This window comes from Choloepus didactylus, chromosome 6 (genome assembly GCF_015220235.1).
Source record: "Choloepus didactylus isolate mChoDid1 chromosome 6, mChoDid1.pri, whole genome shotgun sequence".
NCBI lineage: Eukaryota > Metazoa > Chordata > Mammalia > Pilosa > Megalonychidae > Choloepus > Choloepus didactylus.
The window spans coordinates 139,313,877-139,338,151 of record NC_051312.1 but is presented as its reverse complement, the minus strand read 5'-3'; the positions used below and the strand labels follow the sequence as shown (position 1 = coordinate 139,338,151).

The window sequence follows — 24,275 nt, the reverse complement described above, 5'->3', positions numbered from 1 at the left end:
TCTTTTTCTCGGCTTACTGACTCTGGTATCAAACTTTTCAATTCCAGTTGGGACACTGAGCTATTCAAATCATTTAATTTTTCAACAATATCAGTAGGATTATGTTGTGAATTAAATTGAAGAGTTCCTGCAACAAAGGAATCAAAGTCAAATCCCTGATTCTTTTCCCTTTCTTTTTCAGCCAGTTGCTGTGATGCTTCCTCTAGAGCTATCTGGGCTTTAACCAATCCATTCCTTTCACATTTTGACTTGCATTTCTTATCAGATTTTTCTTTCCTTTGTTCTTTCCAATTGGAAAGATCTATGATAAGCTTGAGTTCATAGTAACGATTAACTTCACTCTCTCTCCAAACTGAGTTATCTAAAGATGATGTTGACCTCATTTTGTAGTTACAAGTATGGCTATATTCCAGATCACAATATTTGTTTTCATGATGATCTTGGTGCTGCCAACAAGGCTCAGTAGAGTAATTGGTATCAAAAGCAGGATCCTCCAGATACTTTTCACAATCTCCATCCAGATATTTTTTGAGGATCAACTTGTACTTCTTCTTCATCAGTGACATCAGACAGAGCTCTTGATTCAAGTTAAAATCCCTCAATATCAAAGTTGTTATGTATAGGCCAATCATGCTCCGAAAACAAGACTCATCCAGTCCCTAATAATTGTAGTTTGCTAGATTCTTACATCTGGAGATAAAGCTGTTATATCCAATTCCATATGTCTAAATCATAACTGTTTTTCTCCTTCTTTATGTGCCATCACTGTCCCCCCACAAGAGGGGTCTGAGGGGTCTGAGACTGCAAGTGTTTGCTCATGACCCTTCCTCATACATTTCTTCTCCATGGAATTCAAAAGGGGGCAAGAGAAGAGATAAACAAGGGTGATGAGGAAGACAGGATGACACAAAACATTAGTAAAGTCTCTGGAAAAAATAGAGAAATGATGAGTAATTTTAAGAGTTCAATAATGAATCCTTTACACACACTATCAAATAATATTTGGGACAACCTCATTTTGTAAATACTTCATGGTATCAGTACTATGTTCTGGGAGCTATCAGCACTACTTTCAAAAGGAGAAAATTAAAAAGAGTAAAGGAAATCAGAATTGATGTTTGCATTCCATAAAGGGGATGATGAACACTGGACAACTCTTTCATCACTTTGTATCACATTTCTATCTACTTTTGGTTTTCTCCTTGAAATAGCAGCCTTTGAGTACTGAACTGAGATGTTATCCACAAAGGCTCGTTATTACTTGTGTCACTCCCTTGTTAACCTCTATTTCTAAAATATTGTATGGTTATTTTCATAATACGTCTGAGTTAACAAGTATGTGAAAGGTATCTTATCATATGAGAAGTAAATAGCTAAAACATAAGAAAACATAAGAAAATTCTGGCTCAAATACTGAACTAATAGGATGACTTTTTAAGTGATCCCAATGCTGATACTCATTCATAGTTGAGTCTTGCTTTCTCTACTAATTAATTAATTAATTAATCAATGTAATATTTCCCTCAACAACTTTAATTAAGTGGCTATTCCATTTCAGATATGGGAGATACAAAGCTTTTTGTGTTTTGTGAACCCAGAATCTAATGGCATATGCGAAGTAAGGAGATGGATTTTATAGTGTCAGAAAAGCATATATGATGTACCGTAGTAAACCACATGGCATCTAACTGAGATGAGGTAGTGGAGTGAATCACCATCTGAAGGTAAAGAAAATTAAGTGTGCAGATAACACAGGCCTGTTCCAACCACGTAACTCAGAATAATCCACATGTAGACTGAATAACACCAAGTTTGGGTTTGCCCCAAATTCACATTCTAGCCAAACCACACTGTATTTTGAGTCTTTTAATTCCAATGAGAAAATTGGGGGCACAATATTTCTATTGCTATTTGCAGTGCAGAGATATTCCGTTTATTTTGTTCAATTTATTCCTTAGTGTTTCATGGTTTTGTGGGGGTTTTTGGCCATTGGAAATATTTTAATTACATTTTCTAATTTGTAGATGTTATAGAGAAGTACAATTTATCTTCGTATATACATCTAGTATCCCATGACTTTGTTAATTTCACCTGTTGGATCTAGTAACTTTTATGTAGGTTCCTTAGGGTTTTCTACATACAGGAATATGTCTTGTATGAAGATAGGCAAATGTGTTTTCTTCCAATTTTTATGCCTTTTGTTTAGTTTTCTTACATTATTGTATTGGCTGGTACCTCAAGTACAACACTAAATGAAAGTGATAAGAGCAGATATTCTCTTGTCTTTTTCCTGCATTAAGGGGAAACCATCTATTAAGTATGATTTTAACTGTAGGTTTTGTTTGTTCTGTTTGTAGAAGGGATCTCTCTTTCTCTCTCCTCTCCCCCTCTCCCCCCTCCCCCCTTTCTCCCCTTCTCATTTTTTGGATTCTCTGAAGACGTAATCAAGAATAGATGCTAAAATTTGACTAATTTTTTTCTGCTTACTGTTTATTATATGGCTTTTCTCTTTTATTCTCATAATATGGTAAAACACATTTGTTTACATTTTCAATGTTAACCCAACCTTGCTTTCCAGGTCTAAAATTCATTTGGTCTTGACGTATTATACTTTTTATGTACTGTTAGGTTCACTTTATTAATATTTTACTAAGGATTATTATATCTATATTCAGGAAGAATATTGTTCTGTGTTTTTGTGTATTATCTTTTTCTGTTATCTCTTTCTGGAAGACTTTGTGAGGGATTGCCATTATTTATTCTTTAAATGTTTTATAGAACTCACCAGTAAAACTATCTGTGTCAGGGATGTTTTGGTTCTTGTTCGTTGTGTTTTGGGTTTTTTTTTTCTTTTGAAGGTTTTTAATTACTATCTCAATTTTTAAATTAACACATGGCCATTCAGATGTTCTCTTTTATCTTGAGTCATTATTTGCAATTTGTCTTTTAATAAATTTGCCTATTTCATCTAAATCATCAATTTTATTGGTATAAAATTGTCTATTATATTCCTTTAATGTCCTTTCAATGCCTGTAACATCTATAGCAATATTATTTTGTTATTTCTGATGTTGGTAGTCTCTCTCTTTTTTTTCTTGATCATTCTGGCTAGATGTTTACTAATTATTGATTGTTCCAAAGAACTAGTGCATAGTTAGACTTTCTATTTTTTTTTTTAATTTTACTGAGTTCTGCTCATATCTATATTGTTTCCTTCATTCTACTTATGTTGGGTACAATTTTCTCTTTTTCTAACTTCTTAAGAGAGCAGTTTACATCATTGAATTTAAATGTCTAATTTTAAAATATAAGCATTAAGACTATAATCTTATAATGTGAGTCTGTCCCAACATAGTTTCACTTCAAAAACTTACCTCTCAAACTATTTACTGGCTATCTATGTAATACATAAAATCAGCCCACAAAAATTTCTTTTCATTATTAAGATAAATCCATCACACCGTTCCTTCCCATTTCTTTAACATGTACTTATACATAGAAGTTATGTTTCTGTGACTTCTGTATGCACCATTGTCCCAAAACCTGCTAGCTGCCTCTTTCTTATTAAATTAGTTTTTGACATTTCCTTCTAATCTCCTAGATGTCTCCTTGATGCTATTTATAGCTCATCTCTGTGGTGGAGCAGTTTTATAGCATTAGGGAACTGGAAAAGCAAGAGTATTGGTTCTTTCATCCCCCTGTATTTCTCCCAGGATCATGTCATTGAAGAGTAGCTTCTTTTATAGGTGCTACCTCTGGTCCTTTTTAAATTTACAATCTCTGTAAAGGACTTTGTTTGTTAGTGTGAGAAGTAATTCTTTAAAAAAGGTTCAATAACAGATTTGTATAAATCTCCTGAAACCTCGCATCCTTGGGCTTATTTTGGAAATACAGGAAGGGTGATGGCTTTTCCTTCCTGATCTGGACCCCTTTTGCTACTCACTGAATAGAAGTTTCTTTCTCCATATGTAGGAGATGGATGTTTAACAGCCAGTGCACACCAAGTACATAGTGATGTCCTCTTGCTTGCTTAACTTTGTAGGCTTCAGCTGCCTCATCTCCTAAACCACACTGCCAACCAAATAATTTTACCTGAAACTTCCACAAGTACTTAATCCAAACTTTTCCAAAGTTAGACATTTCATTCTACCCCAAGAATATACCTGTTCTGGTTTGCTAATGCTGTCATTATGCAAAATACCAGAAATGGATTGACTTTTATAAAGGGGTTTATTTGGTTACAAATTTACAGTCTTAAGGCCATAAGGTGTCCAAGGTAAGGCATCAACAACAGGTACCTGCACTGAAGAAGGGCCACTGGAGTCCAGAAAACCTCTGTTAGCTTGGAAGGCACATGGCTGGTGTCTGCTTACTCTCAGGTGGTGTTTCAAAATGGCATTCTCCAAAATGTCTACATCAGCTTGCAATGGCCATCTTCAAAATGTGTCTCAGCTACTCTGAGGTCCTTCTATCTGTGAATTCCTTTATAGGACTCCGGTGATCCAATTAACACCCACCATAAATGGGCAAGGTAACATCTCCATGGAAATTATCCAATCAAACGTTTCATTCACAGTTGATTGAATCACATCTCCATGGGAACACTCAAAGGATTCCAATCTGTCAACACTAATACATCTGTCTCCACAAAACTGCATCAAAGATAATGTCATTTTGGGGGCAATAATACATTCAAACCAGCACAATACTCCTATCACTTTTTCTGTTTTGCTGAGTTGTATCACAACTGCCTAAATTTTCCAACACCTACTTAACTTCTCTAAACTTTAGATTCTCATACAATTTGTTTCAATTTGTCCTCCATTTCAATAACTCTCCTAAACTTACAGTATTAAAACTTTTTTCCTAGTGTTATAAACAAGCTCCTTAATGATTTGCCCAATTTTTCTAATTCCCTTTCTTAGGCATCCTTCCCATGTTTCTTTTATATGGGAACAATAAAATCCTTGAAATTAAGGTCTACGTCTGTTTAATTTTTGCACCCATAGTGCATAGACCGCAATACCCACTCAGCACATATTTATTTATTGAATGGATAAATAAGTGAATTCATGTTGGAAAATTCCACCCTCCCTGAAAGGGAACAAAAAAATATCAAATAAACTTGACTAAAAGTTGGCTTTTCTAACCCTCCAACAAATAAAATTCTAATAGTTGACATCTTTATGCAGTGGTTAGTATTTATATTAGTTAAGAAAAGCTTTATAGGAGAGATCTCTATGTTGTGAACTGTTTGATATATTAACTCTGATGGTGGATACACAAACCTACACAGGTGTTAAATTTCTACAGAATTTAATACATGCACACATTCACAAACCGCCCCCCATCACTCCCAACACACATATAGGTATATAAATAAAATTGCAGAAGTCTGAATAAGATCTGTGGATTGTATCAATGTCCATATGCTGGCTGTGATATAGCATAGTTTTGCAAAACATTACTATTGGGGGATATGGCAAAGTACACAAAGGATCTCTTTATATTCTGATAAATTTATGTGAATCTATAATTATTTCAATAAAAAGCTCAATTGAAAGATATTTAGTTTAGATATATTCTCTTACAAATTTAAAATTTACATGTTTTTAAAATACATATGTTTTTAGCATTTTGAATCTTCCACTCTATTTCCAAGTATAAATTAAGAACGGCTGCCTCCTTGGGCACCAATTACACTTCTCCCAATGTACAGTGCTACATTCATCTTTCTCCCCAACACAACCATGAACTCTGTGAGTACAGACTTTGTCTGTTCTTTTTGTGTATCGATTATTTATCACATATCTTAACATACAGTAAATGACCCACAACATTTTGTCTAATTGAGAGTTAAATCAAATAGTGATATGTGATAATGAAGTGGAAGAATTCGAAGTGAACACAATGGGTAAGTAATATTGGTCTATCTGTACTTTATTTTGGTCCTTTGTAAAATGAGTTGTGTTACGTAATGGACCTATACCAGGTGGTTATTCAGATCGAGCACCAACAGTTAACTTCTTACACAGACCACTGTTTCACAGTTTGTGAAGGCACGTAGGTCATGCCTTCAGCAGTTAGTATGATTTTATTCTCAGCATAGCTCTGGGTCACTCAGAGCAAGATACACCAAGCTAGCACAGAAGGGAAGTTCTCGGTGAAGCATTTCTGAAATCCAGCTGCTGCAAATCTGAGGAGTCAGAGAAGCCCTTTTTAGTTCTAGCAATAAGGCTTTATTTTCTCTTCTCCTTGATATGTAGGCATAGTTGGCATTTTTTTGCATTAACAGGATACATCTGGAATTTAAATTTAGCATTTATTTTAAGATAAATTAATTTATACTTTCAATATAAAGAATATATTTGGATGACTGTTTGTGAGGTTCATAGTCCTTACCTCCCCAGGAACCAACCCCCACGATATTCCACTATATATTAGATGGTGTCCAAAGTCCACTTTATACGCTAAGTCAAACACATGTGAATTACAAAGTTATAGCTGTCAGTCACAGTACAATCAAATGAGGAGTACCTGCTAGGACCTTGTTGCAAAAATGGAAAATACCCTCAATAATTTATGACTGCATATTTTTGTCTCTAAAGTTATTTGCTTATTTTTTATAGTTAACATTTGTCCCTTGTTTACTTACAAAAATAATTTTAAGGTTGCTGAAAATAAGAGCTTTATATTTAGGATAGGAAACCAGGATCTCTATAAATACAGAAGGAAAGTGGATAGGAGACAGTTATATCAGTGACTGAAACAGTATATACAGTCCATAAATGGACAAATCTTTACTTCTGAAAATCTTGGAAACCAAAGTGAAAATTAAATTATGAGTTATATAGTTATTGTTATATCATAAATGGAAATAAAGCCTTTCTTCCTGAGACTCAAGCATATTTTTTTGTCTAGTGCTTTCTAACATAAAATTTCTGCATACAGATATTTATATAATGGGTTGGGAATATTATATGACTTTTTGAATATAGAAGCTTTTAAAAATAGAAAGTACTTTTTATAGAGCTTTGATTGACATTGCACAAAATAACTGGATAGCAAATTTGCAAAATTTTGGAAAAACATTTCATTAACTTTTCCAATGAAATTAATATTGGGTAATTGAAATGCTCCCTAAAAGTATAACATTCATGATGGTGCTTTACTTTGATTATGAATAAAAAAAATTACAAGAGTTGGAGAAGATGTGGAGAAACAGGAACATTCAATTACTGCTAGTGGGAATGTCAAATGGTGCAGCCACTGTGGAAGATGGTTGGCAGTTCCTCAGAAAGTTAAGTACAGAATTACCAAGTGCAGAATTACCGTATGACCTAGCAATCCCACTTCTAAGTAAATACCAAAAATAACTGAAAGTAGGGACTCAAACAGATATTTGCAGATAAATATTCATAGTGGCATTCTTCACAATTGCCAAATGATGAAAGCAACCCACATGTCCATCAACTGATGAATGGATAAACAAAATATGGTATATATACACACAATGGGATATTATTCTGCTGTAAAAAGGAATGAAGTTCTGCTAGAAGCGACAGCATGGATGAACCTTGAAGACATCATGTTGAGTGAAATAAGCCAGTCACAAAAGGACAGATATTTTGCAATCTATTGAGATGAAACAGATAGAAGATGCAAATTCATAGAGTCAGAAACTGCAATATAGGTTACTAGGAGCCAGGGTGGGGGAGGAAATGGGGGATTAATGTTTAAATTTTAAAGAGTTTCTAACTGGGGAGATGGAAAAGTTTTGGTAATGAATGATGGTGATAGTAGCAGATATTGGGAACATAATTAACATCACTGAAATATATATTTGAATGAGATTAAATAGAGAAATTTTGGGGTTGTATATGTTACTAGAATAAACGTTTTAAGAATTCCATAGAGCTCATACAACAAAAACCGTAAATCCTAAGGTGAACCATGGACTATGGATAATAGTTCAATTATAAAAATGTTCTTTTCTCATTTGCAACAAATGTACCATGCTAATCCAAGATGCTAATAACAGGGTGGTAGATGGTAACTATTTTATGCATGACTTTTCGGTAAACCTTCAACTTCTCTAATAAATTTTTTCTAAATTAACATTGGATAATTGAAATGCTTCTTCGAAGTACAACATTCATGTTGGTGATTTAATGTCATTATAAATAAAAAAAGTTAGTCATATCTGCCCTTTCTTGACTATTTACTTTGGGTGAATACTGACCCACTTCTCAGCTTTAACAGAGCTTTCTTCACTTCCTTGTTCCTCAGGGTGTACACAACCGGGTTCAGAAGAGGTGTCAGTACAGTGTAGAAAACTGCCACTACCCCGTCCACAGCATCTTTGGAGCTTGGCCTCAGGTAAATGAAAGCACAGGGACCAAAGAAACACAGGACCACGATGCAGTGGGAAGTGCAGGTCTGAAAGGCTCTGCGTCTCCCCTCAGCGGTGCGGATCTGCAGGATGCAGCAGCCAATGCACGCGTAGGACAGCGCTATGAGCAGAAAGCAGCCCGAGGCCACCACCCCGATGCTGACAAAGATCACCATCTCGTTGGCTGAGGTGTCCGCACAGGCCAGCTGGAGGACGGGCGGCGCGTCGCAGAAGTAATGCTGGATGCGGTGGGGCCCGCAGTAGGGCAAGCGGAAGGTCAAGGCCGTCTGGACCCCGGAGTGCAGGGCGCCGCTGAGCCAAGTGCCGGCGGCCAGGCGGGCGCACGTCCTCGCGCTCATCAGGCCCGAGTACCTGAGCGGGTGGCTGATGGCCAGGTAGCGGTCATAGGCCATGACGGTGTAGAGGAAGCACTCGGTGCTCCCCAGGAAGTGGAAGGAATAGAGCTGCGCCGCGCAGCCGCCGAGGGAGACGGCCCCGCCTCCTGGGGAGCCGAGGGTCATGAGCATGGTGGGCGCAGTGACGGTGGAGAGCCACATGTCGATGAAGGACAGGTTGGCCAGGAAGTAGTACATGGGGGTGTGGAGGTGGGAATCCACCCGGATCACCAGCAGGATGAGGAGGTTCCCCACCACCGTGAGTATGTAAACCAGCAGGAAGACCCCCAAGAGGGCGGTGTCCAGCACGGGGGCGTGGGGAATGCCCATGAGGACGAACGTGGTCACGAGGCTCATATTCGTCATTTCTTCTCACCCTTGGTCTCTCTCGCTATGGAAATATAAATCACCCAACATTTAATTGAAAACTGAGAACGTGTCTTCTACATGGCAACTGCATCATCCATGATGTGTAATTCTAGGGTTAAACTGGACTGTACTTGTTAACAACCTTCTTTGGTTGAGGTAATGGAATAAGTGCAACCTCTCTCTCTCTCTGTCTCTCTCTCTCTCTCTCTCTCTCTCTCTCACACACACACCCACACACACACACACATACACACGGAGACAGAGAGACCTAGTGTATTAGTTTTCTCTTGCCATGTAAGAAATGACCACAAACTAAGTGACTTCACAAACTAAGTGACTTAAAACCATGCCAATTTATTACCTCACAGTTTCTGTAGGTCAGGTTGGCTGGGTCCTCTGCTCAAGATTTCACCAGGTGGAAATCAAGGTGGCAGCTATGCTACAATCTCAGCTGAGGCTCGGGATCCTCTTCCAAGCTTATTCAGGTTGTTGGCAGAATCAGTTCCTAGTGGTTTTAGGACTGAAGTCCTCATTTTCTTGCTGGCTGTTAGCATGGGGTGTAGCTCTCAGATCCTCAGGGCCACGCATCAGTTTCTAGTCAAGTGGCCCTCTCAAAACATGTCAGCTTCCTTCTGCAAAGCCAGTGGGAGAATCTCTTTCCAGTCTTCCAAGACTGTGTTATGGAAGGTGATATAATCAACACCATCGTATTCACAGGTCCCACCCATGCTCAAGGGAAGAGAGCATACAGGCCATGGACACCAAAGGATCATTTGCTCCCCTGCCTACCACACCCATATATATTCTATTTTCTCCCCAGGGTTCATGGGGGAACTTCAAGAACCAAGAGTCTAATTGTTGTTAGTAATGAGCATTTCAAAAGTCCACAGTACACCTAATTTTTTCTTTAGTTTCCGCGTATAAAACTTGGCAGTAACAACACCTATCTAATGATAAGGTGTTGTAAATATTAAATAACACTTATATATATTGCTCTCTATATTATATGTATAATAATATAATATATATAACAGTACCCTGACACGTGTTAACCGCTTAACAAGTGATAGTAAACACAGTATTGCAGCATTGCCTGTTCTGATCTTGTAAGACACAGAAGAGAGAATAAAACATTCTCTTTGTGTTCTGGAGACCTCTCCATTTCAAATCTAGGTCTGAGAGGAAGGTTGCCTCCCTGGCTCTGCTGCCTGCTTATGAAGGGGTTTCTTCACTTGTCTCAGAGCAGGTCAGAATCTCGGCAAAGCTTTGTAGCAAGCTCCCAGCCATCTCCCATGTGCTCCTGACAATGTCACACCTCGAACTGTGCTGGCCCCAAGCCCTCCTCACTAGACCACCCCACTGAGGCCCTAAGACCACAGGTTACCATGTGCCCTCCCAGCCACAATCAATTAGGGATCGATTTTCTAACCTACATCATTCTATCCTAGAGAGCTTAATAGTCTTTAATATTGGCTTTATTAGAGATAATATTTTTGTCCCACTATCTTCTCTCTACTCCACTTACTCACAAATGTAGGCAATTCATAATAAGAGAAGACAGTTTCACTTAGAGAACATGTTTCTTATCTAATACCTGTTATCTTAAACAGGAAAAATGGAATCAAGAAAAGAGGAAAGGACCTCTATCGGCTTGCTTCCACAAGCTGGGATTCTGTACAACGAAAAAAGAGGCAGAAATGATGCTTTCCACTTATAAAATGTTGCTGGAGTTCAGGATTATCAGGAAAGACTATGAACCTGGTTCACTAATATGAAAGAAATGTGCATCTCTGCTCTTTAACAGAGCCCAGATAAAGTGAATCTTATCTCCAGGGAATGTGGCTTAAGTCTATTAAAGCAATATTTTTCAATTATGAGAATAAACTTCAGGGACAGGATTATGGTAATTACCCAGATTAATATCAAGACTTCAAAAATGTATGAACAAATGTATTTCTGAAATTTCTATTCCACCAGCAGGGATCTGATTACCAGGATATTCTCACATTCAGATTTCATGAAACATGAAAATTTTTATCAGGTGAGGTCCCAGGTACTCTGAGGCTTATGAGAGGTGTCTCAATTTCCAACTTCTTTGTCCTCAACATGGCAACTTAGTCCCATTAGTGGGCCTCAATTACACACACACACACACACACATGTAGCATGTGTGTATATTTTACTATAAATGCAGACTAGACAATGTAATTTAGAAGGAAGTCTAACAATTGCCAAGTATCTTAGCTCTAAATGGAAGTCTAAGATAAAGAAAAAAAGGGGGAATAAGAGAAATCTGCCTTTCTAAGAACTTACCTAATACTTTGTGATTCATTTCAGTAATGAAACTCGTCTGAGGTTTTTCCCCCAATTTTTCACTTTCTGTGTGCGATGTGGATGCACTGGTTTGCACAGTATTGCTCAAAGAGCAGATGCACCTGTCTTTCTTGCCGAGAGAGTGCAGTTCCTTTCCCTTCATGCTAGCTGAAGTGCAGGGAATGGAAATTACCACCACTACCTGGTGGGAGCTTAACTGGACTTAGTGTCCCAGGGGATGGGATTGCTCCTGGGTCCTCGAGGTGCAGAAAAACAACAAGAAGAAACCAATGAAAGGTTTTTAATAGGCATCTACAGATTTCCCTGTGTATTTGTTATTGAAACTCTCCTGAGAAGAGCTCATATCTCTCTGGAATGAATATTTATTCCTCAGAGGAAGGGAGGCCATGTGTGAGAACATTTGGTCATTTTTCTCTTTTTTACCTAACAGAGATAGAGCAGCTTTGTCAGCCTAAATTAGTAGATGGAAAAGATTGAGCTACACGGTGACAGAAGTCTTCTTGTCATTTCTCCTTCACTTTGTGAACATCATTCCCACTTGTTTAAGAATTTTTTTTTTAAATCTTCATTTTACTGAGATGTATTCACATACCACGCAGTCATACAAAACAAATTGTACATTCGATTATTCACAGTACCATTACATAGTTGTACATTCATCACCTAAATCAATCCCTGACACCTTCATTAGCACACACACAAAAATAACAAGAATAATAATTAAAGTGAAAAAGAGCAATTGAAGTATAAAAGAACACTGGGTGCCTTTGTTTGTTTGTTTGTTTCCTTCCCCTATTTTTCTACTCATCCATCCATAAACTAGACAAAGTAGAGTGTGGTCCTTATGGCTTTCCCAATCCCATTGTCACCCCTCATAAGCCACATTTTTATACAGTCATCTTCGAGATTCATGGGTTCTGGTTTGTAGTTTGATAGTTTCAGGTATCCACCACCAGCTACCCCAATTCTTTAGAACCTAAAAAAGCGTTGTCTAAATTGTGCATAAGAGTGCCCACCAGAGTGACCTCTCAGCTCCTTTTGGAATCTCTCTGCCACTCAAGCTTATTTCATTTCCTTTCACATCCCCCTTTTGGTCAAGATGTTCTCCGTCCCACGAAGCCAGGTCTGCATTCCTCCCCGGGAGTCATATTCCACGTTGCCAGGGAGATTCACTCCCCTGGGTGTCTGATCCCACGTAGGGGGGAGGGCAGTGATTTCACCTTTCAAGTTGGCTTAGCTAGAGAGAGAGGGCCACATCTGAGCAACAAAGAGGCATTTGGGAGGAGGCTCTGAGGCACAATTATAGGGAGGCCTAGCCTCTCCTTTACAGCAACCGTCTTCCCAAGGGTAAAACCTATGGTAGAGGGCTCAACCCATCAAACCACCAGTCCCCTATGTCTGTGGTCATGTTAGCAACCATCGAGGTGGGGTAGACCAATACCCCTGAATTCTCCACAGGCTCCTCAAGGGGGCACTACATATTTTTTTCCCTTTTTTTTTTTTCCCCCCTTTTTTTTTCTTTTTTAAATCAACTGTATGAAAAAAAAAAAAATACAATAAAAGAACATTTCAAAGAGACCATAACAAGGGAGTAAGAAAAAGACAACTAACCTAAGATAACTGCTTTACTTCCAACATGTTCCTACTTTACCCCAAGAAAGTTACCTAATATAACAACATTTCTGTGAACTTGTTCCTACTATATCCATCAGAAATTAACAGACCATAGTCATTCCTGGGCATCCCCAGAACGTTAAATAGCTTATCTGTTCTTCTTGGATTATTGTTTCCCCTTCCTTAATTGCTCTCTATCGCTAGTTCCCCTACATTCTACATTATAAACCATTTGTTTTACATTTTTCAAACTTCACATTAGTGGTAGCATATAATATTTCTCTTTTTGTGCCTGGCTTATTTCGCTCAGCATTATGTCTTCAAGGTTCATCCATGTTGTCATATGTTTCACGATGGTTGGAGTTTGCCTGGCTTATTTCGCTCAGCATTATGTCTTCAAGGTTCATCCATGTTGTCATATGTTTCACGATGGTTGGAGTTTGGATCAGTAGAATGAGTTTCCGATAAGAGCTGCCACTGCAGTTCTCCCTTCTCCTTCCTGGAGCTGACAGCCCCTCCTCCCACGGGACTGAGCCTGGCAGGGAGGGATGCGGGTCCCCTGGCTACAAAAACTTACAGATTTCGCTGATCTCAGCAGTTCCACATTTTCATGAGTGTTGTATGAAGTATGCCCAAAGTCAGATTGCTCTGTGGTGTCCAGTCCATGCAGTTCCTGGCTTTCTACCTACTTTACTGGAGGAGTAACTAAAACATACAGCTCACCAGTCCGCCATCTTGCCCCACCTCCTTGTTTAAGAATTGAAGGGAAAGACTATTTAGTAAGATTCTAATTTTTCCAAGTGCTTGGAATATGGTATTTCATTTAGCCTTTACAACCCTGTGAGATACCTGGTGCTCCTGTTTCACACATAAAGAAAATAGAGATACAGATGTGTTAAGAAACCCATCTGAGGTTTATTCAAATAGAACAGATGTCCAAATAGAATAATTGAAGTCCAGTATCATGTTTGCTAAACTCCACAAATTTCAGATTTTCTTTCTAACCCATAAAGCTGCCCACATAGAAGGATTATTATCTAAGTCCTCCTTGTTGCCATTCTGGTCAACTATCTTCTATCTCCCAGGGCTCAGGAGGGCTCTGGCTATGCCAGGGGCTGGGCAGGAAGGGACAGGAAGCTCTGATGCATTGGCCCCAGGGATTCTCTCTTACCCTCATGACATCATTACCCATCGCAGCCTCACCTTCCTTTAGGGAGCTTCTGATGCTTACTAGAATGGAAGGAAATCTCTGCAAGAATAGCAGCATTACTCACAGTAGCAAAAGGTGGAAACAACCCAAATGTCCATCCACAAATGAATGGATAAATAAAATGTGGCACATGCATGCAATAGACTATTTGCTCAGATGCAAAAAGGAATGAAGTTCTGATCCGTGCTACAACATGGATGAACCTTGAAAACATTATGCTAAGAAAAATAAGCCAGACACAATAAGACAACTATTGTATGGTTCTGCTTATGTGAAATATCTAGGATAAGCATATTCATAAAGACACAAAATAGATTAAAGGTTACCAGGGATGGGGGTAGGGAGTCGGGTTGGAGGGGGAGTTAATGCTTAATGGTTTCAGAGTTTATATATGAACTGATGAAAAGTTTTGGTGATGGATGGTGTGATAGAACCACAATTTTATGAATGCCTGCCAAGAAAATGACACTTTGAGAGCTCCTCCATGTGAAAATCATGTAGTGTTAGCATTTTAAATAAGTAACCATAAAACTATAAGCAAGCTGTGAATTTGGGTTTTTGTCTCACAGAGAAGCAATATGCAAAGTAAGCACCCAGATATGAACAGGCATGCTTTCATCCATTGCCCTTGGAGGCACCTTTAGGATGTAGATCCTAAAGGAAGTAGTAAATAACTGAGATAAGGAACTAATGAAGTTCTCCAGCCCTTTGTTACTTTTTGCTCAAGATGATTACCTTTCTTTGTCTCTAATGTGTGTAAAAGCCAAAGGGAAAATCACTGTGGGGAGGCAGATTTGGGACATTTCCCCTGCCCTCCTGCTGACTTGAATAAACCTCCTTTTCCTGCTACACCAAGCAATGAACCCAGATTTGGGGCCTCATCTTTTATTGGAGGCCATGGAAAATCATGTCCTTATTTCTAATCACTATCATATAATATGCATCCTTTGAACTACTTATTTGGTGCCTCAAGAATGAAATGAAGACTTTCGGAACAGTACAAGCCATCATTCTTGCAAACTATAAAATGTAGACGACATTTTGTAAACTGGCCTAACACAAACCAAGGCAACTAGATTTCCAGAAATGTCACTGAGGAGGCAACAGCTTGTTCATGTCCATAGAGTTTTCTCTCCCATTATGATGCACATGTGTATTTCCAAGGCATCTAGGATATCTACTATTTCCTGCCTACCTCATCCTATTAGCAGGATATTATCAGTATAGTCAATCAACATAATATCTTGCGAGTGTTCAAATTACTGAAAACTAAATTGTTACACAAAAATCATAAAGGTAAAACATGCCTGAAATAGTACCTGGCATATAGAAGGTACTAAAAATTAGTTTTAAATGCATGCTTGCAAGGTGCAGGGAAAGATATATTTTTAAAAGACCCAAAAAGAATAAAGGGAAAGATTGGTTAATTCAACCATATCAAAATTAAGAAGTTCTATCCATCAAAATTAAGAAGTTCTATCCATCAAGATAAACCATGAAGACAGAGAAAAGATAAGTTACATACTGACAGAAAATATTTACAACAGATAAACTAAAGAGAAGAAAACAAGAATTAGTACCTGGAATATAGAAATAACTATGTGAATCAAGAGGAGTAGTAAAACAAATTAAAAAAAAAATGGGCAAAAGTCATGTATATACTTTTCAGAGAAGAGGAAGCAAGAATGGCAAAAAATCATAGAAAGTCTGTTCAACTTCATTAGTAATCATGAAAATGCATATTGAAATTACAACAAGATAACATTGGATACTTCCAGATTATAAAAAAAATAAAATCTTCAAATCTGACTGCACCAAGTGTTGGCAAATATATGGACCAGAAGAGCTTCCTTATTCCTGGTTGAAGTGTAAATTGGTACAAACACTAGATCTTCAAGACAGCTAAAGATATGCGTACCCTGTGGCCCTTTCCAGGAACTACAGACATTTTTCACACATACATTTTTACCATGTGTTCTGGTTTGCTAATGCTGCCAGAATGCAAAATACCAGAGATGGATTGGCTTTTATAAAAGGGGGTTTATTTGGTTACACAGTTACAATCTTAAGGTCATAAAGTGTCCAAGGTAACGCATCAACAATCAGGTACCCTCACTGGAAGATGGCCAATGGTGTCCAGAAAACCTCTGTTAGCTGGGAAGACACGTGGCTGGCATCTGCTCCAAGTTCTGGTTTCAAAATGGCTTTCTTCTAGGACGTTCCTCTCTAGGCTGCAGCTCTTCAAAAATATAACTCTCAGCTGCTCCTGGGGCATTTGTCCTCTCTTAGCTTCTCCCAAGCAAAAATCTGCTTGCAAAGGCCATCTCCAAAATGTCTCTGTAAGCTGCAGCTTCTCTCTCAGCTCCTGTGTGTTCTTCAAAGTGTCCCTCTTGGCTGTTGCAAGATCGCTCCTTCTGTCTGAGCTTATATAATGCTCTAGTAAAGTAATCAAGGCCTATGCTGAATGGGCAGGGCCACACCTCCATGGAAATTATCCAATGAAAGATCTCGCCCACAGTTGAGTGATCACATCTCCATAGAAACATCCAATCAAAAGTTTCCAACCCAATGAACACCAATAGGTTTCCTGTCCACACAAGCCTCCGTCAAAAAAAAATGGCATTTTGGGGGACATAATACATCGAAACCAGCACACCATTGTATAAAAATATTCTTAGCAGCTCTGTTGACATACAGCAAAAAAATCAGCAACAACTCAAATATTGTTTAGAAAATGGGGGAAACAAAGGTTAGAGAAAAGAGACAGGAGTGAAAAGAGAGAGAAAAACTTGTTTTATTCATATTTATTCATATAACAGTTACTACAGAATTAAAAACAACATGAATAAGCTAAAGGTACAGTCATCAAATTCAATGAATTTTTTTTTCTAGGTAAAATAGCTATCACATAAGAATACAATACACTGTACGGTTCCATTTTTAAAAGTTCAAAATCAGGAATAAATACTTAGGTAAATCTGTAAAGAAAAGCAAGGAAAGGGTTAACATAAATCTCTGGTTGCGGGGACACCAGGAAGCCACTGGAGAAAAGCATCTAGTTTGCTGCAGTGGTTCCTGTAACATTTTTTCTCTTAAATTGGATTGTAGCTACACATATATTTGTCTCATCATTATATATTTATGTATGTAACTGCATCTATGCCTATTCATATGTATGTATATATGAACATGTATTTTCTAATGTGGGCTCTTTTATGTATAGCATATTCTTTTATGTATAACAAAGTTATGAAGAAACTTTGACAAATGTAACACATATATCAGATGGCTAACGCTATGCTCCTGGCTGTACTGATGTGGTCTAATAACACCACCTCTAGAACAGGAACTCTGATATTAGTCACCCCTTGAATAAACTTACAATAATCCATTCTCTGTCTTTTTGTACTTGCCAAACTGCAGAGTTAGATAGAGATGTGATAGCAATTTCCATCCCTAAACTTCTCAAATCTTTGATAGTGGTGTTAGTCTCCATGAGTCTTCCCAAGGACATAGTAATTTTCACGACTTTTTATTGGGAGTGGGGAAGACCCAGGGGCTTCCACATGGATCTTTCCATCAAAATAGCCCCTCCTTACTCCAGGGTCAAGGAGCCAATGTGCAGATTTTCCCAGGGGCTGTGAACACTGATTCCAATTCTCCACACAGGAACTAGGAAATAATCATGGATTATTTGACATTCTACTAAGTAGGTGGATTTCCTTCAGAATCCAGTAACTTGACAAGGGTCTGGAGATTTCCCTTTCCTTTTCCTAGTCACCCAGAGGAAGGGACTCTGGTCCATTTATGAACAGGACCGTACATGCGAGGAACAACCACAGTACCTGCTTGTGCTGGTATTGTAGGGAATACCTGGCCTTTCTTCTTCTGAGTGACCCTGAATCAATGACCTGGCTGGAGCAGGGAATTGAGTAAGGGCCGTGACACTCATAGCGTCTCAACTCTGGCCTCTGATCAGGAGACTTGGCAGAATTTTTATTATATTAATCAGAAAGGACTTCCTGGTTTGCCCTAATGCCCTGCTGGTTGGTCCAGTTAGATTCCCGCAGTGCTCTTCCACCCACACTGTTACATTTCCCCCTCTCCTCTGGGAGTCAAGGCCCACTACTTACACTTCCCTTGGGAAAACAGAGAGGCTCCTTTCAGCCACATCCTCCAATGCATCCTCCACTCTGTATCCCTGAGAAACAGAGAACAACTTCTAAAGCACTTTTCAAGGATCCCAGTGCTCTCCTTCCCCAATATAATTTTTAAGGATTTGGTGAAAGTAATAATTTCTAGGCTCTTTCAGAGGACACGATTTGTGCATTAGTAGGCAGGTTGTATACAGTAAATCTGCTTCCACATTTCCAGTTTCCTAAGTCTTTAGATTCCTTTTCCTATATCCTAAGTCTCTTTAGAATAGACCTTGATTCCAATTTTCAGTCAACCAATCAGTAAGCAAATAGTGTAGGATTATTATCATCTATTCAAGCTCACACACTGAGTCAGAACTTCTGGAGAGAATACTCATGTTGATAATTTATCCAAATCTTTAATAACATTATTTTCTCCTTGATCAAACTCAGAATTCATTTTCATCTAGCTAAAATTAATGTAGGGGCAGGGAGTGGGCATGTTGTGGAAGAGGGAAGGACAGGAGCTATATAATCTAAGGAAAAGTCTCTTGTTCTTTCAGGGAGGAGCCTTTTGGATCTCTAAGCAAGGCAAGAACAGCCTCACCAAGCAGAAGAGGCGGGGCTGATTTTTTTCTGACTTGAGAATATCAGTGGCGTTGGGGGTTTGGTGCACCGAGTTATTCAAATGCCTCTACTCATCCACATTCCATTTCGTAGAGTCCTGTTTTTTTCCTAATCATACTCTAATTTTTACATGAGAGTCCTAGTAAAATGAGAAGTCCAGCTGACATTTAACTAAAAATCTACTTTCAAAATATGTGTTTTGGCCAGAAAAATAAACAAGTAAGACATCATTTTAGCACATGCACAGAAAGTCTCTGGATTTCAGTATGTCCTTTATTTGAAAATGTGTGGATTTGAGATTCTCAGATCTTCTCTTCAAGTTATTTAATTGTGTTAGAAATTGCCATCCCATCCCCAGAGACCTTGTATTTTTCATTCCCTTCCTATATAAACAAAAAATGAATTTACTAAAATGATACACAAAATTACCAGGAAATCTAGAAAACCAATGTCCCTAACCAATTTTCAAGTCCCACCCTTTACCAAAAAATGTTTTCAATAACATGTAAGAGACTAAGCAAGTACATGAATTCAACCTATGTTGTGATTCATCAAGATTAGAGTCTTTTCTGAGTGTAGTTACATTATCCCTGATTCTACAGGAGATAAGAGATTCTTTTAGGACAGTAATGAATGTAATCTGGTTCTCTGTCCATACATTTGGTTGGCAATTAAAAACCTGAATATTGAAAATTAAGTTTCTCAGCATAGATAAGCAACCAGCACCCCCACAATCCTTGTGTTCACCTGTCTTCAGAACAGTTCATTGCAGCTGTCACTCAGGCCAGAGAACCTTGCTCTCAGAGAGATTGAGAGAGGGAGAGAGAATCTCCTTTTCCATCCATATTTGGGAATGACAGTGTATATGTGCCACACCTCGAGATTTTAGGGGGCTATTGAGCCTTCTCTTCTGTTACTTCTTTTGGCAGATGTGAACAGCAAGGAAATTCAAAGTGGAAAATAGACCTCTATGTTTCACTTCATTTCAGTGGGCCTCCACCGCCCACCACAGCTGGGTGAGCTGCTCTCCCTAGCTTTCCTTGTCACCTATGTTCTCACTGTCATAAGAACCGTAAGACATCATCCTCACCATTTTGTTGGACATCAGCTCCATCACCCCATGTACCAGTTCCTATGTCACCTCTCCTTCCTGGACAGGACCGTTTCCTCTGCCAGTGTCCCCAAGATGCTGGCTGGCTTTCTCTCGGATAGCAGGGTTATCTCCTTTGGGGTCTGTGCAATCTAACTTCTTTCTTTCCACTTCCTGAGCCGCACTGAATGCTCCCTTTACACACTCATTGCTTATGACCATTTCCTGACCACTTGCAAACCTTTATACTATGTCACCATCATGACCTACCTTGCTTTGGGCATTTGGCTGCGAGGTACCCTCGCTCATTTCAAACTAGTTTCATATTCTGCCTGCCCATCTGTGGCCCAAACAGGGTAGACTGCTTCTTCTGTGATACTCCTGCCGTGTTGTGCCTGGTCTGTGCTGGCATCAGCGTCAATGAGCTGGTCACCTTTGTGGACATTGGCCTCCTGGCCCTCACCCGCTTTGTGCTTATCTGCCAGTGGGTGCCGCAGTGCCTTCTCCACCTATCTGCCCACCTCACTGTTGTCATTGTTTCCTATGCTCCCTGCACCTTCATTTACCTATGATCTGGTTCACAGAAACCCCCAGATGTAGAAGCCACCTTCTACACTGTCATAACTGCGTTGCTCAACCCCATCATCTATACACTCCTCAACAGACAAAGGCAGCATTAGGAAGGCTGGGAGGCCACAAGGATGTGCAGCCTCAGTGACTCCATCCACCACAGACATGCAATAGACACTAAAATATAGGGCACCAGATGGGACACAACTTAGCTGGGGATATTTAAAACATAAAGAGAAAGGATTCATGCAGAGGTAGTAAAAGGATTCCTGAATAGAGTGGAAACTTCCACCTTGCAATACACTCTCAGAACACAATTTTGCATATTTCTTCTTTCAGTACCAGTGGAAACCAATCAAAGCAACCCAGCAAGGATAGTACCTTGTAGGAAGGATCCAAGATAAGTAAAATGTCCACATAAAAGCTTCTGTTTCACTGTGGCATCCATCAATGTGTACATTATAGCTTGTAATTCCTGCATTAATGCCTGTATAGATCTTTAGGGATACAAATAACTTTCAACTGATTTGGCCTTGGCAGCAATTGTGTAAAGTAGGTATTATTACACCCATGCAACTTCAGGGAAAATGAAGTTGAAGGATGTAAGTGGCTTTTCCAAACTCCCTCTTTGTTTCAGTTTGCTAAAGCTGCTGAAATGCAATATACCAGAAATGGGTTTGCTTTTAACAATGGGGATTTATTAAGTTACAAGTTACAATCCTAAAGCCATGAAAATATCCAAATTAAGGTATCAACAAGAGGATACCTTCCCTGAAGAAAGGCTACTGGCATCTGGGGCTCCTCTGTCAGATAGCCGGGCACATGGCTGGTGTCTGCTTGTCTTTTGCTCCAGGGTCTTATTGCTTTCAGCTTCTGATTCCAGTGGCTTTTTCTCTGAGCATCTTTTCACCATTAAATATGATGTCACTACTATGGTTATACTGGACATCTTTTTTATGTTTCATAAAGATTCCTTCAATTATTATTTTATTAAGATATGTGTTACTTATAAAGATTGTTGAATTCAATTAATTTTTTTGTGATTTATTGAGTGATATTTTCTCATTCCATTAATTTCTTAATGTGGTGAATTATAATGAGAGATTTTCTGATATGAAACATACTTCTATCTAAGGCAAATATATTTTTATGTTGTGATATTTATTTGCTTTTATTTTATTATTTGCATCTCTCTTCATAAATGAAATTGGTCTGTAGTTTTCTTTTTTTACTGTCTTTATTTGGAATTGATGTCAAGTTTATGTTAATTTCATAAATGGATTCTTGGATAGTGTGAATTAGCATTATAGAGATGACAGTTCTCCAGATATTAATTTATAAATTAAGATGTAATCCTAATAAAAAGGTAATGACAAACCTTTTTATGAGCTAAATTGATACTAAAGTTCATATGAAAACACAAACATGCAAGAATGACTAATGAAACACTGGCTAAGGTATCTACAATGGGGAATACTTCTGTCAAACATTAAAATAAACTATAATACCTGTATAATTTTTTAAATGTGGTACTGGTACATGAATAGACAAAAAAACAAAACAAAACAAAAAAACAGTGGACTAGAATAGACAGTCTAGAAATAGCTCCAAGTACTTACCGAAATTTAGTATAAGATATAGCTGGTATCTTAACCACTGGGGTAAAGATGGATTTCTTAATACATAATGCTGAGGTGACTGATGGTAGCCATTAGGAAAAAGATGAAGTTAAATCTGTATATCACTGACTGTACATAAGAATAAACTCAAATGGATTAGGGATCAAAGGTAAAAAATGAAATCATACAAGTACTAGAAAAAAACATGGGTGAATTACTCTTCAGCCTTGGTGTAAGAGAATGCTTTTGAACTATGCTTCACAATGCACAGGAAGAAAATCATTAAAGAGAAATTCATTGTAGATAATGAGAGTGAAGTGTCTCTCTTTTGAAGAAAGAAATTACAACTAAGGAAATAGAAATCTAGAATGAACCTTATGGTTTTGGATTGGACTTTAGAAGTGTCTGTATAAACTCACAGCATTTAATTTTTATATTGAATTATATTATGTTACATTTCTATACACTATATATAGAAATAAATATAGATGCATATGCATGGGTGAGTATTCATACATATATTTCCAAACTTTGTTCTGAGAAATCTTACATTAATGACACCCAGTAGCAAGGAGCACACCTATAAACCAGAACTTGGCTTTCTAAATACAATTCTCCAGTGAGAAGTCACTGAGCCCAGGGCTGAGCAGGGATAATACAAAATGAGCCTGGAACATCCTCTTGTGCCATAAAATAAAAAGTTTATAAAAAAGATACGACATGTCAATAGGATACAGGTGCCAGACTGAAGGAGCTCTAAGTGGCCAAAGCTAGTAAAATTTGAGTAGCAAAATAAATAATGATTATATTGGATTATAGCCCATAGAATAAAATATGTATCTATGAGCGCATACTGATAAATAAATAATCGAATACATGAAGTGGGGAAGATGGGACCATTCTTTCTTATAAAAGCATTCCAGTTAATATTGTAGAAGGAATGAGGGGGGAAAAAAAACCCTGAGGCAAACACACAGTAATAAATTTTGTAGGCAACATCCACTAATGGATGCTGAAATCAGTGAGCAAAAGTTTGAGAAGATACAGAATATTAGCATATTCTCAAAATATCTCCCCAAAGACATTTAACATAATAATAATAAGACATGTAGATGTCATCTACCCTGGATATGATGCCCGGAAAAGGACACAACATCACTTCTGTTAATCTTGCCAAAAATGCATTATCTTAATCTACGCATGGGAAAACATCAAACAAACTCATGAGAAAACATCAAACAAACTCAAATTGAAAGGCAGTCTATAAAATAATAGACCAACACTCAACAAAAGTGTAGAGGTCATTCATGAAAGACTAGGAAAGACTGAAGGACTGTCACAGGTTGTGGAAGACTAAGGAGATATAACACTTAAATTCGGTGTAAACAGAAAAATGATATTGGGTAAAAACTAGTGAAATTTGATTATTGTCTGTAGTTTAGTTAATAGTATGGTAATCAGTGTTAATTTCCTAGTTTTGAATATTTTACTATGGTTAAGTTGTCAACATTAGGGGAAGTTGATTGTAGGTATACGTGAACTATTATTTTTTCAACTTTTCTGTACGTCTAACATTTCAAAATTTCAAAAAGTGTAAAAAATTGGAAGGAATTGAAATATTTTAGTATTGAATATACTCATCCAAAGACAGAGAATTTTTTTCATTTATTTAAATCATCTTTTGGGTCACTTGGCATGCTATCCATTTAATTTATGTATTCTTTATTTATTAACAGCTTATTGAGGTATAATTTGGATACCATAAAATTAACCTGTTTAAAAGATACATTTCAATGATTTTTTGTAGATTTACAAAGTTGTGCAGCCATTACCAAAATCCAAATTTAGAATACTTCCATCACTCCAGAAAGATTCTTCATGATCATTTAAAATCATTTCCCATTCCCACCCCCAGTCCC

The 24,275-nt window shown here is 38.0% G+C and overlaps 1 protein-coding gene and 1 pseudogene across 1 annotated transcript; one reads left to right on the top strand and one right to left on the bottom strand.

The window, feature by feature from the left end:
• Nucleotides 1-8,217: 8,217 nt before the first annotated feature.
• Nucleotides 8,218-9,153, bottom strand: LOC119537829 (olfactory receptor 10G7-like). The gene has a single exon (XM_037840411.1). It carries the CDS (start codon nt 9,151-9,153, stop codon nt 8,218-8,220), a length of 936 nt encoding a protein of 311 aa, XP_037696339.1.
• Nucleotides 9,154-18,137: 8,984 nt separating this feature from the next.
• Nucleotides 18,138-20,885, top strand: LOC119537323 (annotated as a pseudogene).
• The last annotated feature ends 3,390 nt before the right edge of the window (nt 20,886-24,275 follow it).

What these genes read in the sequence shown, in the direction of transcription:
- LOC119537829 (XM_037840411.1), bottom strand. Translation starts at nt 9,153, where the DNA reads ATGACGAATATGAGCCTCGTGACCACGTTCGTCCTCATGGGCATTCCC.